We start from the raw sequence: 16,060 nt of genomic DNA, 5'->3' as shown, positions 1-16,060 counted from the left end.
ACGAAACACGAAGGGAGGCTGCTGTGGCTCTTTCTTGTGCTGTACATGTCCGCGCCATAGCAGTACTGCTCCGGTTGTAAGATGCAATTAAACTTTGCACTTTTAAAGTGAGATCTGGGTGTTTCTCCAGGTGGTGTCTCCAGACAGTGTACTCTTTAAGTACCGCAACGCAGGCATGGCAGAGTAAACACATAGGTTTGGCGTTTGGAGTTTGCGGTAAAATAAAACAGTACTTGCAGGCAGGGTTAAAACAACGGTTTTCATCGTCAATTCTTCGTTTAAGGGTTGAGAGAGACATACTTCTTAAGATGCTAACATGGTTTATATCAGTAACTTTGTTAAAGTAAATTTTGAAACAAAACAACGCGCTGCATTGTGGGTTACGTGGAGTGTTGCATCACTGTCGGAAGTACTGTAGGGACTTCGAGTTATTCTCGAAAAATGTGTTTTTTTCTCTGTTTTTTTTTTTTTTTTTTCTTTTCTGAACCACGAACTGGGCCACTCGGGTATTGCATCTGGGCCGCATGTGGCCCGCGGGCCGCCAATTGAATAGGCCTGCGGTAAACAAAGAAACTACTCAAAATGGCCGCTGAGACCACCTGGTGTGTGTGTGGTAGGGAAGGTGTGAGTTTCTTTGTTAGCCTAGCTCATGTAATCTAAAAGGTACCAGGTTAGAGGGAGGAGGTTAGCTTCATTTAGGTTCTAGAACTGAGACGTAATACTATGTGTGTGAACATAAGAGTACCCGGTTAACTGTATGACTGACCACAACCTAAGCAAACATCACAACAACAAGACATCAATCAACAAGTACATTAACAAAGTTAAGACTTCTGCTGCTTAGCTATGCTGTGCTGTGCTGGGAAAACTTAGGCCCAGTCAGTTAACGTTACCCAGTCCTTGGAACAAGCAAAGAGGTCCTTTCCAGTGTTATTGTAAAGTCCAGGGAGTTGGGCGGTTTCCTGGTGGAATAAAGTCCTGTCTGGCTGTGTTGCTTTGCTGTTATCTCCTTTGTTCTCCTCAGATGTTCCACGCTAACTCTGCTATGACTCCTGTTGCTTGGAAAATCAGCTAGCCTTGTGTCGTAGCTGCTGATTCTGAAGAGAACTTGGTTCACTCTGAGTTAATCCGAAGCAGGTCGCTGCTGTTGAGGAGAAGAGCGATGACTCCCAACAATATATATATACAGTACAACAAGACAAGAGTGTTGGATGGAAACAAGAATGTTGGATGGGTCAGAAAGTTCAAAGCAATGATGAAAGTAGTGCAAAAATCAATATAATAAATAAGAAATACTAGATAAATATGAGGGCAGGGGATGAGTGTATATATACAATGTGTGCTATATTACAGTGTGCATTGTTGATGTCAGTTGTTATTGTTCCTGTGTGATTGTTTTTTAAGTGATGGCTTATGGAAAGAAACTGTTCTTGTGTCTGGTTGTGTGGGCGTACAGTGTTCTGTAGTGCCACCCGGACGGGAGAAGTTGGAGCAGGTTGTGCCCAGGGTGAGATGGATCAGTGGTGATGTTTCCTGTCTGTTTCCTCACTCTGGAGGTGTATAAGTCCAAGATGGAAGGCAGTTTAGCACCAATGATCCTCTCTGCAGTCTTGATTGTCTTTTGTAGTCTGTTCTTGTCCTGTTTGGTTGCTGAACCAAACCAGACGGTGATAGAAGTGCAGAGAACAAACTGGATTATTGCAGTGTAGAAGTGGATCAGCAGCTCCTGAGGGGGGTTGAACTTCCTAAATGTTTCCACAGCAGTGTTGTTGTATATGGTGATGGGGGGCTCCTCCTGAAGTCCACTGTCATCTCCACAATCTTGAGTGTGTTTAGCTCCAGGTTGTTCTGACCACAACAGAGGACCAGCCTTTCCACTTCTTGTCTGTAAGCAGAGTCTCGTCACCATCTCGGATGAGGCCGATGACCGTTGTGTCATCTGCAAACTTCAAGAGTTTAACAGACGGGTCACTCGAGTTGCAGTCGTTGGTGTAGAGAGAGAAGAGCAGTGGGGAAAGCACACATCCCTGGGGGGCGCCAGTACGGATTGTCTGGGTGCTGGATGTGATTTTCCCTATCCTCACCTGCTACCTCCTGTCAGTCAGGAAGTTAGTGATCCACTGACAGGTAGAGACTGTCACAATGAGCTGGGTGAGTTTGGAGCAGAGGACTTCTGTGATGATGGTGTTGAACTCCAAGCTGAATTCCACAAACAGAATCCTTGCGTAAGTCCCTGGGGAGTCGAGGTGTTGCAGGATGTAACGCAGTCCAATGTTAACTGCATCATCCACTGACCTGTGATGTCCTTCAGTAGTCCTCGTTCCTTCTCATGATTGCTGTCAATTCTAGGGAACTCTATTTTATCTAGGACATTGTCTATGCCATCTTGACAGCACTCAGAGAAATGTAAGTCAGAGTAAATTTTGCTAACATTTTGTCAATGACTATTTGGTGTGTAAGACCAAACTTTCTAGGGTTTAATAGTAGGAATAAGCCTGGACGCTGCTGAGGCTCTGGCATGCTGAGCGAAGAGTTTGCCAGCTTTATCTCTGGGTTAAAAAACACATCTTGATTTGAGTAACTGTAATTGAGCTTTATTTGTGGTTAAAAGTTCTATCTGTGTCTAAGGCTGCAATTGTATCTTGTAAAGGGTCTGGGAAACTAGCATAGCTATCATCAGTCACCTTAAGTTCCTGCAACAGTTCTGACTGTTGTGATCTCTTTTTTTTCTTAAATGGGTTGTATAAGATATTATTTGACCCCAAAAAAGAAAAAAGAAAAATAACAAGATAATCGATCACAAGAGGAGTTGTCAACTAACAAATGTGAACTGAATTTCCATTGCTTGAAAGTGGGGCTATGATTGGGGAAAATGATATCTAACGAGGTGGGAGCACGATCAGAAATTGCAATACTGTGGTAGTCACATAAATGTACGTAAGAAAGTAGTCAGTTATCCAAAAGAAGTCTATCTGAGAATATGTATGGTGTACATGCACGAAAAATGTAAACGAAAAAAATGTTTTGTCTAGAAATTTATAACTCCATGGATCTGACATGCCCAGCTCCCCGTAAAGGCATTTCATGTTTGGCCAATCAGTTCTCCTAGATTGCAAGTTAATGCGCCAATTCAAGTTGGTGTCGTAATACCTGTCTGTTGCCAATCGCCAAGCAGCTAAACTAAAGAAGAGGAAGAAGGCCCGTGTTGTCACAATACAATTGACGATGACTTATACCATCATGGAAGCACCTGCTGCAGGCTCCACTGCTAATGTTACAACTCCGATAACAGACGATGACCACCCCGACTACAGTGGTGAACTCATTGAACTCGTTGAACAAAGATAACATTAAACACCCATGGCCTTATTTGCTAGGAAGGTTGTCATATGTTGGATTGAAAGGTTCTTCTTACTGGTTGAAGTGCCTCTTATGCCTCCCGAAAGTAACTGAAATATTGGCATTCATTACTGCCAACCTCTCAGTTGTTTATTATATAAAAAAAAAAATTCAGTGATGTAACAGTTATTGCCACGGATCAAGGATCCTTTTTTCTATTTTTTGTCAGCTCTCTCAAAATATTCTGTGTTTGGTCCTTGAATTTGAGGGACTTGTGCCTGGAAAGTCCTGGAAAAGTATTTGAATTTGAATAAGGTGTCGGAACCCTGAATATTTTTGCTTTACTATAGTAAGCCACAATAAAGTTCGTAATCAAAATTGTAACTGCTCACTTTTTTTTTTCTTTTTTACTTTTACTTCCAATACTTAAGTACATTTAATATCAGAAAATTACTTTTGATACTTAAAGGTGTAATATGTGTGTCAAAATATGGACTAACACTATCAATAGTATATGAAGGAGCCACAGTGATGATGTCATGACCAAGACCTCCATCTATTGTATTTCAGAGATATCTACTGAAATTAGCATGCTAACCAACTAGCTGCATTCCAGGCTGTGTTGTTATACCACTTTATGATACTAAATGCTGTCTGAGTCAATGTAGCGTCTAGTCTGCCCTCAATCCCATGCAGAAGAACATTTTCCTCCAGAGCTTGAAGTTATGCGACAGCTCTCGACAAAAAAAAAAGCGGCCAACTAGCATCACAGAAATGAGAGATGGCTGGAGCACATAGAAAGAGATCTTTTATCTCGATTCTGAAGGACCGCTCTGACGAGAAAACACGTTCAACAGCAAAGAAGCAAAACAAGGGTTAATCCTGGTGTGTTTTTCCACCACTGGAGACAGCTCCGGGTAAAGAGATGCGGTTTGATGCCGAGCTGCAACTTTTCTTTTAGACTGGTGAGTAACATCCAATGTTGGTCTGTTGCGAAAACTATTATTAGTGCAAATGACGAACCGTACTGACAAACATTCGAGTGGCATAAATGTATGATTGATGATGTCTACAGTTTTAGCAATGTAGTAGATTTTAGCCTGCTCCTGCGGTTGTTGTCCAGCTAGATGCGTCAATAACTTTTTTTAGTTAAGTAACACAAAGACACTATTTGACCCAGAACTCTATCTATCCTGAATATTTATTATACACACACAACAGATCTCACATGTTTGAATATGAAGAACTTGTATGATCTAAACTAAATATCCAAAAACCAAATATCTTGCAAGTAAAAACCTACCTGGCAATAAATCTTATTTTCGGATTCTGCCTTTGTGATGATTTCATCATCCCTTCCTCATGCTGCTATAGTCTGACATTCATGTTTCATGCAGTATCCCCTTGCCTTCATATTTTTATAGGTAAATAAGAACATACTGTTTGTATTACATGTACTCATAGTTTTCTTCAGTGCTGTCAACAAAGGATGCACACAAAATAATAAATTATAAGGAACACTGGGAAAACATGATTAACTGGACAGGGGCGAAAAAGGTGAAATGCTGCCCCCTATGAAGGTCGATCAAGTAGCACGAGCTATACGAGATATTAAGACTTTTACTCAAGTAATAATCTAAAAGGTGACTTAAACTTCTACCAATGTCATTTTCTGTTAAAATATTTGTACTTTTACTCAAGTAGAGCTTTCACGTACTTAACACAAGACTGCATACAGGTTTTGAATTTGAATCATGAACTCTTTTGGCCTTGATAATCACATAGAGAAAGTCTGATATCGTGATAGCCCTACTTTGAACGGGGCATTAGATAAGATCCCAAAATTGGTTGTTTTTAGCGACACTCGTGGTAGTGAAGTGACGTGCAATCAGCATTCTTTTGCTCGCTCTCGCGAATGTGCTCGCACTCCATGGGCGTTAGTGTGCATCTACCAAAACAGCAGCACTGTACGAGATTGACCGGCATAATGTTGAGATGTGAGGTAAGTGAAGTTACACTGTTTTTACAGTTTGACAAACGTTATATTTATTTGATGTTGTATTTATAAACAATAACATTGTTATTAGCTTGTTGGCTAGCACAGTATAACGTAGGGTTTATTTATTTTGAGCTAATCAATTCTTGCATGATACATTCATATGAGACGTCGGCATTGGCTTGCTAGTCAGCTTTATCAATGGCTGTTTTGTCTAGCTTTCAGCATGAGCCTCAGCAGTGTGCTATAAATACACTTACAATGTTTATTTTACTATTACTGTCAGTCAGCATACATCAGACAGGGAATGTATCACAATAAAGCATGCCATTTTATACACTGTCACTGTTTTCTTTTCAGGATTGAAGTTCTGAAGGCTATGCAGCAGCTCTATAGATGAGACCAGAGACAGTGATGTTAGAGGGTGGAGGACAAGGACAAAGTTAAAAAGTTTGTTGTGAAAGAAAAGAAAAAGCATCTTGTGTGAAAATGTGTTCAACGTTCCAGCGTGAGTTCATCACCTACGAAGAAAAGCTACCTTTTATTTTTTATACAAGCTGCTTTATTTTATAAAACTAAAGTACACATTTTTTTCAACATCATATATTTTTTACAAGTTTTACAATGTCTGTATATATATATATATATTTCTGTACTGTTTTACTAGTCTGTCAATAGATATTTATAATAAAGAACTGTCTAAACCATATTCTGAGGAATTTTCTTGCTCCCATTGTCTGTCATGTTGCTGAAGTCATGTCCTTTGTGGCGAAAGAGAGGGAGAGAGAAGAAAAGCAAGAATTAAAACCTACACAAATGACAAGTGAACCAGTAGGTAAATGCATTACATAACTATACATCAGCAGATATCTATAAAGCATGAGCATGTGTGTCATAGTGGCGGAAAAAAGAAATCAGGCGGATTAAATTCAATTAAATGAATTTACAGTGGCATATAATCCACAGAATGGGAGACTGAGTAAAGGAGCCATTACAGGGCATGATTAGTAGCCCTCAATTCTTCAATATTGTTGCATGAACCATAATCAAACACAGTGGCTCTTAACATTACTTGACAGTGACCTTTTACTGTGTGGTTTTTAATTCATGCAGAGAGATTCTACCAAGCCATTCCCAAGTCAATGGTGGAATCATACTCTAGTGAACTAATTGAACTCTCCTCATAATTCCTCAGGCAAACAGAAAATATGTAGTATGTTTTCACACGTATGACTTCGGAAATGATCATTTCTGGTTGACATGCACTGGCCGGTGGTTGTGTTGATTATAGTCCAGTGCAGCGAGGAGGGTCTTTGCTTCATACACTGAGGGGGAGAGCGCAAACCACTTGCCAGCATACATCAGAATATGGTTTTGAAAGGACTCCAGATCTGATGTTGTCCTATAATGCAAAGAAAGAAAATTCAAGATTCATAAAAAAAATTTACTTCAAGACATATGCCTGTTGTACAACTCGGTCATATATGGACATCATATTGATAATATTGCTATAACATTCATATTTCCACATTCACCTCTTGTAAATACTAAAAACTGACACACACTTTATTAGACAAGATAACGGTATTTAGTCTTACCGAAAGGTCATAAACTTCTCAACATCATTCAGCCAGCGTCTGTTGAGAGTAATCTGTGAGAGTGCCTCATGTGCTGCAGAACCAGATATCATGTAGTCTTACTCGCATCGTGCCACATCCAATGGCACTCCTGTGACATGGTGAAGCATCCCTCGTCACATACCCTAAAATAAAATGGCATTTTCAGTAGAAATAATAATGGTGTGTGACGTAAATGTTCATCCACCACCAATAGGAGTAGCTAGCTTAGCTAGCAACTGCAGTAGTAGAACACATATCAGTGGACGTGGATTAACTTCAGTGGTACTTTCATGTATGCAATGCAAAAAAAGAATCATAAGACACTTAGCAAGCAGAATAGCAAGAACCTTATTTTAAGTCGCTTTGGATAAAAGCATCAGCTAAATGAATGTAATGCAAGAGCTCCCTGCCCTGTATGCAGTGAATCAATACAAATTGAATTGATGACAGCTGAACCACACTTCAAAGTATTTGCATGTCCTTGTTATAGTGAACCCCAGCCGGAATGATGGTGAAGCGTACAGATGTGTTAGAAGCCTCTATTTATGTTCGGCCATCATCGTTATTGTTGAACACAAATTTCTCCGTACTTCTCCTTTCTTCCTTTACACTGTAAGAGCTGATGGACAGATAAATAAATAAAATACAAATATGATAACCTGTATTCCTTATGACCTTACATATGAGAATTAGTCCAACATTTCACATAACATAACATTTGCAATAAACATAAAAAAGGACTCAAAAGGCTCTTATAGCTCAACAGCACCACCATGAGGCCCAATACACATACAGAGGCTAATGTTAGCATGGTAACACATTAAACATTTCTCCACAGTAAATATAAAACAAGGAGGCACACATAGCTTCACCTAAACACATTATTTACACACAATACCTTGTTCCCAACTCCAGCTAGGCGCTTAAACATCTGAAGGTATCCTTTTGTAGAAGAGCTGTAGTTCGTGACCGTACCATCTGCCATATACTCAGAACTGTGAAGAAAACTTATTTACAAAGATGGGTACCGCTACTTCCGCCCGAAGAGCACCAAAATAAAAGCATACAGGAAGTGAATACTTTATTAATAGAAACCCTCTTAAAAGTTACTTACACTTGTCGTGGTTGTATTGGCTTGTGAAAGCCCATTACACTCACCATGAACTCCTCTCGATTGTCTGCCAAAAATGGTTGACAATGTCCCTCATCCAGACCAGTATGGCGGACTGACCAGATATCACCCCACCCTGTGAACAAAAAAGGAAAAAAAAATTCTACTTACCATTAAAATGTCATTTACATAAGATCGAAAAACCAACTCAACTCGTTTTCACTCTTACCGCATGAAGTTTCTTTGTCAGATTTTTGGCTGCATGCCAGATGTCCAGTGAATGGATCACACCCTGATCCTTGTACCTCCTTTTCTCTCGGTCCGGAAAAAAGAAATACAAAAAGACACACACATTTCAAGTCTTTTTTTTTAACTACATTCGATAAATACATGTAATCCAATGTACCAGTATTTAAAAAAAAATTCTTGAATCTATACTCACTCATCAGTGCTGAAATATGTAGTTGATATTTAGTTCCTCCAGAAACCTGTCCATTGTCTACATGAAGGCGTGCTTTTACATTAGATTAGATTAGATTAGATTAGATTAACTTTATTAATCCCACAACAGGGAAATTCATTTACCACAGCAGAAAAATAAACATCAATAGAATAAACATCTATGGAAATATACAACAAAAATATACCAAATATACACTAATAAATACAATATACACAATACACACGATATGTACATGAAAAAGTGCAAGTTTGCACATGGTCAGGAAGAGCAGGAGTTGTGGAGTCTGACAGCTGCTGGAATGAAGGACGTTGTGATCTGAGCGTCCCAGCGGAGGGAGGGGGGATGAGGTGTATGCATTCCTGATATTAGCATACAACAAGTCCAAAGTTTTATTGTCCCTGGTGTGACAATCAACATACTGGGTGAAGGTAGGAAGAGCAGAGGACAGGAACGTGTGGTTGAAGTCTCCAGAGATGAGGAGGAGGGAATGGGGTTGCTGGTTTAGGAGTTGAGAGACAACACTATGGATCTGGTCTGTGGCTGCAGCGGCGACGGCTGAGGGGAGGATGTACACAGTCACCGCAATGACATGTGAAAACTCTCTCGGGAGATAGTACGGCCGCATGCTAACCGCTAGCAGCTCCAAGTCTCTAGTGCAGAGTTGTTCCTTGACACTGATGTGTCCAGGGTGGCACCATCTCTCATTAACGAACACAGCAACCCCTCCTCCCTTCTTCTTACCGCACTCCGTGGTTTTCCTGAAGCCGGGTTAGCGCAGTAAGCTCTTCCATCTTGTTTGGGAGTGATCTTACGTTCCCCATGATGACATGGTTTATAACGTTTTTTCCGCTGTCTGCGCTTCACTCCAGCTCTACAGCCTCTCCTCCTTCTCCGGATCTCCGCAGGGATCTCTGGCCGCCCAGCATAGTGAAGGGGTGTGTGGGATACAGCTAACAGCTGGTCCCGAGTGTAAACAATGGGTCCGTGGTAGAGTGAGTCTCCCGACGTTGCATCAAAAAGTTCAAAAAATAGCGAGAGGCAAAACACGACTGTAAAAGTATAAACACCCATAGTTGCACTTGCTTAAACTGTGGCAGGCTGCCACTCATGCGGCGCCATGGCAACATCAGGTTACGATTGTGTTCATGCTCACTCTGTTTCGGTTGGTCTGTCTCTTGTCCACTGTTACTACATTGATTATGTCCATGGAGCAATGTCCATGACCTTCTGTGATCCACAAGCAGCACTGCATGAGAAATTATGTAGGAAAATGCATATATGCATAGCAAAATACAAATGAAACTTCAACAACAGAGAACTGTATTGATATTTCCAATTTGTGAGCATTTAGAGGCCAAGTTTTGCCAATACATACCGCACACAGATAGGTGGGACAAAGTCAACATCTAACTGGTCAGAAGCCGGTTTGTTGTCCAAATACCTCTACAACATACAAAAAAAAAAAAAATCCCTTCCATGTTGTAAAATAAACATGCTATATGACAACATGTGGTGAGGAGATGTGTTCAACTTACACAGTGTTCATAAAGCTGTTTGCCTTTTGCTCATCCATTACAAGAGTCCTCCAAAATTTCCATGGATTTGATGCTACACACAAAACAATTATGAGTACATATCACACAATACAGAAGAGACAATAACACAATGTAGAATCACAGACAGGGGTTCATTGTGGCGATAATGTCTAGTCATTATACAACTCCAGCCATTTGAAAATTATTCCTGTTGAGATAACATTTCAGTATCACCAAATAACCCTGTTTAGTGTGCAGCAGGTCTATACACATATCCCAGCTGTAGAATGGAATATCATAAGCAGAGAAAGCATAGTCATGTGATAATGTTTTATCATTTTATATACTGTTGTACATACATATTGGTAATGTTGTCATTGACATTGAGTCATCTTCTAGTTAAAAATGAAAAACAAACTAACCGTCAGATTCTCCTTCAGTTGTTGATGTTGGATGACTAAAAAGACCTGGACGCTTACTTGACGTAGATGTAGTATTTCCCTGACTTGCCAGTGCTGTGGTTTTTTGTTTTATGGTAGCTGGAAACAAAATACAATAATATTTAGAATGCTGGAAAATAAATTGCAATCATATTTAGAATAACGGTACTTTCTGTAACGTTCCTAGATTTTCTTTTGACCATTCGCTTCATGATACTAACTAGTTTTCCATTTGCAAATTACTTTATCATCTAACGTTACGAAGAAACCAATGCCGGATCCATGCAGGATGGCTAAGTTACAGCTAGCTGGCTCCACCAAGGATGTCACATTTTCGATCCCGTTTGTTTTTCTGATTGTCAGTAGGACAACGGAAAAAAATTTGCCAACTAAAATACTCACTCGGATAGTGAGTTTCTACCAATAACTAGCATGCAAAGGTTAGCCATCTAGCTGTAGCCTAGCTACGCTGCATTGATCTGGCGTTGATTGCTTCGTAACATTAGCTGACCAAGTAATTTTCAAACAACAAGCCATCCGTATCAGCCCCGGGGGTCCGGATGAATTAGCTGACGTTATCCACTCATGACAGTATATTGCTACGTTACTTTGCATTTCGTCCGCTTTAACAAGAAAGCTAACCTGGCTAAACTTGGGTAACAAGACGGCGAAAACCACAATATCAAATTCACACACAATTATTTCACATGATTTGCTTTAATGTTATCTTACCTCTCCTACAGGAGGAAAGCCACATCGGTGTTGTTTTGGAGGTCCAAACTCTACTTTTCGCCCGATTTCGGTCCAATTCCCGTTTGGCCAGACAGGCCACAGTGGATATAATCCTCTTTTTGGGCTAACGTGTGGAGTCGCTTATTAGCGGATTCGATTTCTGAGCTATTGTTGCTATTGCTACTACGCTCTGCTAATAATAATGTAATAATGCTGCAGCCACCGAACATTTTAGGTCTATCACTGTATTCCAGAAAAAGTGAAGAAGTGAGTAATGTAGACACAGTGTAAGGGTTAATTGTGTTTGTCAGCTCATCTTAATGAGTGGAACCACACATTGCATGAACTAGCTTGTTTCAAGTGTCACAGTGTCATTTTCAGTTTGTTTCACATCAATTCACACCTGTATCCATGTGACTCTAATGACTGTGACCTTAAAGACTTTGAATGAAGGTATAAACAATGTTTAGAGAGTTTGACTTCATGGAACTCCCAGACAGTAGAACCAGACAAGCCTCTCGTATGAATGATAAAACAAATGCAAGTGTCAAGTCAAGTACCGTCATACCGTGGATTGTTCATTTCAACATGACACTCTATTGTTCTATTCCATTCTGTCTTGTTTACACATAGTATATGAATGTTTTATTCACACTCAGTCTAACTCCCATTTCTGTCCCTCATCTCTGATCCTCTACTCTACAACCTCCCCAACCACAATTCCTAGGCATTCGTCATCTCCTTCACTTCAGACTTCATACCCCGGATGGTCTACCAGTACATGTACAGCCCAGATGGCTCCATGCATGGATTTGTCAATCATACACTGTCCTATTTTAATGTCAGCCATTTCCAGGATGGCAAAGAAACCATGGATCCACTGCACCTTGGCTACACCGTTGAGATTTGCAGGTGGGAAATCAATCTCAGTTCACAGTTGTCAGTTTCATTATAAAACCATGTGGAAATTGAAGTTTGGCTATGTCTCTATGCTAAACAATTTAAATATCAAATGGTACAAATCCTCTTACAAAAGAATATCATATTTTCATATATAATAGAACAAATTATTTTCTTTTGGTGTTCAGTTTAATATGTTATTTTACATAACGCCATAACTGAAGATGGGACTAAATATGTGGACCAAAGTTCTGCAGCATGCTCTTTTGTAGCTCTTGATGAGAATTGTACAAGTCTCAACCGTTACCTTGACTGAACTCTTCCTGAGCAAACCTGTCCACTTCTCTCAGGTTTGATGGGTGCCTTGAGAGTTTCATCTCCTTCCATAGATGTCCAGGTGGATTAAGATCCACATGAAAGCCACATGAATTTCACATGTGCAAAGTCCACATATGGACACATGATCACATAAAAGAAAACACATGCAAATACACAAACACGCTGCAAATTCAGAAAACATCTTTCCCATGTTAAACATACATGAAGTCATATGCAACCTATGCAAGCAGTCATGGATGGGAAAAGAGGGGTATAGCAAATAAAGCGCATTTCAGCTTCACCCAGGACTCAAACTCACAGCTTTTGACACTAGAGCAAGACATGGACTTACTGAGTTATCTGTAAGTGGTATGAACAGAGAAGGCGCCATGCTGTGACTAAGGCATCCAGCAGGGTGCATGGTATGATATGATATCTGTCCATCCATCCAAGGCAAATTTCAAACCAATGTCAAATATTCTGTTTTTAAGATACAATTTTGAGAATTACATATATTTATCTACACAAGTATTTGTGACATGTTGCAACATGTGGCAACATGTTTTCCATATGTGCTCTACATGGTACCACATGTTGCAGCATGTGGTACCATGTAACACATATGATAAAATGTAGGAAACACATGTTTTCCAAATCTGGAAAACATGTGTTCACCTGTTGCTGTAGCAGGTGAGTCAAGATGTCAGAGTGACACTGTCTCACTTCCAGACTCTTTTAGCTGTATTCCTAGCTAGGTAGTCCTGCTCAGTGGTTCTCAAATGTTTTTGTCACAAAACACAGCTTCATGTTATTATAGAAAAACCTTCCAGAGGAAGCGAAATTTGAAATTGTCCTGATTTGATCATCCAGAGCACAGCCACATTATTCCAAATTATTTTGCTGTTAAATATGAAAACTGTGAGTAAAAACTTTACAGTCTGATGTTGGGAAAAACATCATTAAATACAATCTTTTGAATTAAGCGGTTGCAAGCAACTCTACCAACAAACATGACATTTGCTCTGCATTTGTGATAAGAAGTTATCAAGTTTGAACATAATTGGGCGCACAAGCACAAAAATGTTACACTGATGGCTAATCAGCTAACACACAGCCTTAGCTGTGCCTCTCCTCCCACCTGTCAGGGTTCACCCTAACCCTGACATGTTGATTGTCTAACAAATCACACAGTGACTCAGGGACAGGCTGATGTCAACAGGGAGAACAACATCAGCCAGTTTTTACATCACTTCTTGGATTATCACTAAATGACAAAACTGAAGAGCAAACTCGAAACATGTCTCTTTGTCTCTGAAGGTATAAAGACTACAGAGAACCTCCATGGTCAACCACTCCATATGAGATCTCCAAGGAGTTTTGGGCGGTGCTGGCTGTCCGACTGGCCTTTGTCATTGTTTTCCAGGTAATGTAAAACATGAAGAAAAGAAGCAAAACACACAGATTTATTAGAAATTGTATTGAATTATTGCAGACCTCACTGAACATTTAAATCTATAATAGCAACTCCGCCCTGGTCAGTGCAGAGACTGATCTGCCTACTTTCATGTGTATAATGATTGTGTGTGGCTCAGATCAGTTATGTTGCACTGCACCTCCTGACACCACATTCATTTCAGGGGTCTGTTTCATCATTTCAGTTGTGGATTAATGTTCAGTATCTACTCAGTTTATCAGCATGCAGTGAAGACTTTACACCTTTGGGAAAGGTTTCTCTTTTATGTCAGCCACAAACACTTCACCATAGTGATGTAGAAACTGGCTTAAATGTCTCTTTAATTCTTGTGCATTTGTTGCTATTTCTCTGTGCCTTCATTTCCCCATGGTTTTGCAAATTCACCTGTGCAGACTTTGTTCTCTACTTGTTAACATTATCTCTGCTAGTCGTGTCGTTCGCAAACGATTCATTGCAAAAGAACAACTCTTTTGGGTGAATGAACTGAAAGATGAACATTCATTTTGTTCGTAGGACAAATGAGGAACGGTTCATATTCAGTGAGTGTCACACAGGAAGATGGTGTTTATTTAGTCTAAAATTAGTTTTTTCCTAGTAAGAATACTATTGCAGATTCATAGAGTATCTGTGTGAATGGGTGCATGTGTGTTTGTGTGGAGAGAGGGAAACATCATGTGAGTGAAGCTCAAGTTGGCAAGCTCAACCACAAGATCAGACTTAGGGAGGTGAGAGATGAAGGAGTAGATGTTAAGAAGTACACAAAGCAGAGACACCCAATGAACTGTTCTTTGAACCACTGAAACTGCAGCTCGTTGACTCTACTCGCCATGAAGAAACTTACACAACAGCAAGCAACGGTAAACCCTTCACAGTGTTTCACAGCAAGCACAGGCCATAACAGTCTGTCTTTAACAACAGCAGCACGACAGTGCTGACGGTACACACTGTTACTCCAGTCTCTGATGAGACACAAGTCTCTTACTTTTAGCTGCATGTGTGTAGATCTTCAGCGTGGTACTTGGTACTTGGCTGAACCGTGAACAGGCCATTTGTCAGGTGGTCACTGCATCGCTGCTCCTGCCAGCTCTTTCTTTCTACATAGTGTTTGCCTTGGATAATGGCCATTAGCAGGTTACTCCAATGTTGGACTTCTTGTCATTATAAATTCATTTCTGATTTATTTTTTGACAGAAAACATCACTAAAATGTCAGTCTTCACATGCTGCTGCTAAAATTGTTTAAAAAATATATTTATATTTATTCATGTCTGTATCATATTCAGATTCAGCCTAGACAGTTTGTGTATTTACCAAAGCAATATTTATCACGTGGCTTAGTTTTTTCCAGTCTTCTTGATTTAATTTGCATCTACATTTTCTTCCATAAATTTTTGTTATTTGATGTAACTTCACATTTTACACAGAACATCACATATATTCCTTCAGGGTTGAAAGAATCTACATTGACTAAGTTTTATAATTAATTAAAGAAGACAAAGAAAAGAAAACATGACTGTCTTCCATTTATCTCTACCAGAATGTTGTGATGCTGATGAGCGACATTGTGGACTGGCTAATTCCAGACATCCCTAAGGACATAAGCCTTCAGATCCACAAGGAGAAGATTCTATTGGTTGACCTCTTCATGAAAGAAGAGCAAGGCAAGGTGTATATCCTGGAGAGCAGGGCCTCTGCAGGGGGCAAGGAGAACTGCAGCAGGAGCAACAACAACAGCACAATGGCTCAGCCTCGCTCTGTACTGCACACCAATAGCACCAAAAACCTCTAATGACAGTGACTCACAGTGATTCTTAGCTCAGTCAAAACTGCTTGCAGTCTGCCTCTCAGGCCGCACTAAACTCTGTTTTTGTTCGTTCAGAACATTCCAACAACCAAGAGAGCAGCTGGCTACATAAAGAGACAGCGTGTGGGGTTCCATGTGTGCAAAAACATGTAACAATATGTCCCCATACACACTGTCTATATCCACTCAATCCATGTCTAATCAACTTTAAACTGAGACTTCAGTTGTGACAAAACAATTTTATATCAAATTGTTTGTGTCAATTCCTCATCTGACTTTTGTCCGTCAATTCAACTTCAAACTGTAATGATGTTGTAAATTCAGTCATGT

At 40.0% G+C, this 16,060-nt stretch overlaps 1 protein-coding gene across 2 annotated transcripts in view; it reads left to right on the top strand.

The window, feature by feature from the left end:
* Window positions 1–16,054, top strand: part of LOC111647727 (anoctamin-1-like) — a 138,501-nt gene extending 122,447 nt beyond the window's left edge. Inside the window, exons 22-24 of one of the 2 annotated variants that reach the window (XM_087171550.1) lie at window positions 11,963–12,147; window positions 13,771–13,876; window positions 15,464–16,054. In XM_087171550.1, coding sequence (XP_087027676.1) covers window positions 11,963–12,147; window positions 13,771–13,876; window positions 15,464–15,715 — 543 coding nt within the window. In that variant the 3' untranslated portion in view covers window positions 15,716–16,054. Of the gene's footprint in view, window positions 1–5,695; window positions 6,026–11,962; window positions 12,148–13,770; window positions 13,877–15,463 lie in introns of those variants that run through there. The other variant, XM_087171551.1, reaches the window with a different exon arrangement.
* The last annotated feature ends 6 nt before the right edge of the window (window positions 16,055–16,060 follow it).

This window comes from Seriola lalandi, unplaced genomic scaffold, assembly GCF_002814215.2.
Source record: "Seriola lalandi dorsalis isolate HSWRI2012SDOR001 ecotype SW California unplaced genomic scaffold, Sedor1 jcf7180002055008, whole genome shotgun sequence".
In the NCBI taxonomy this organism is placed as follows: Eukaryota; Metazoa; Chordata; class Actinopteri; order Carangiformes; family Carangidae; genus Seriola; species Seriola lalandi.
The sequence above is the reverse complement of the archived record's forward strand: the minus strand, read 5'-3'. Positions and strand labels throughout refer to the sequence as shown.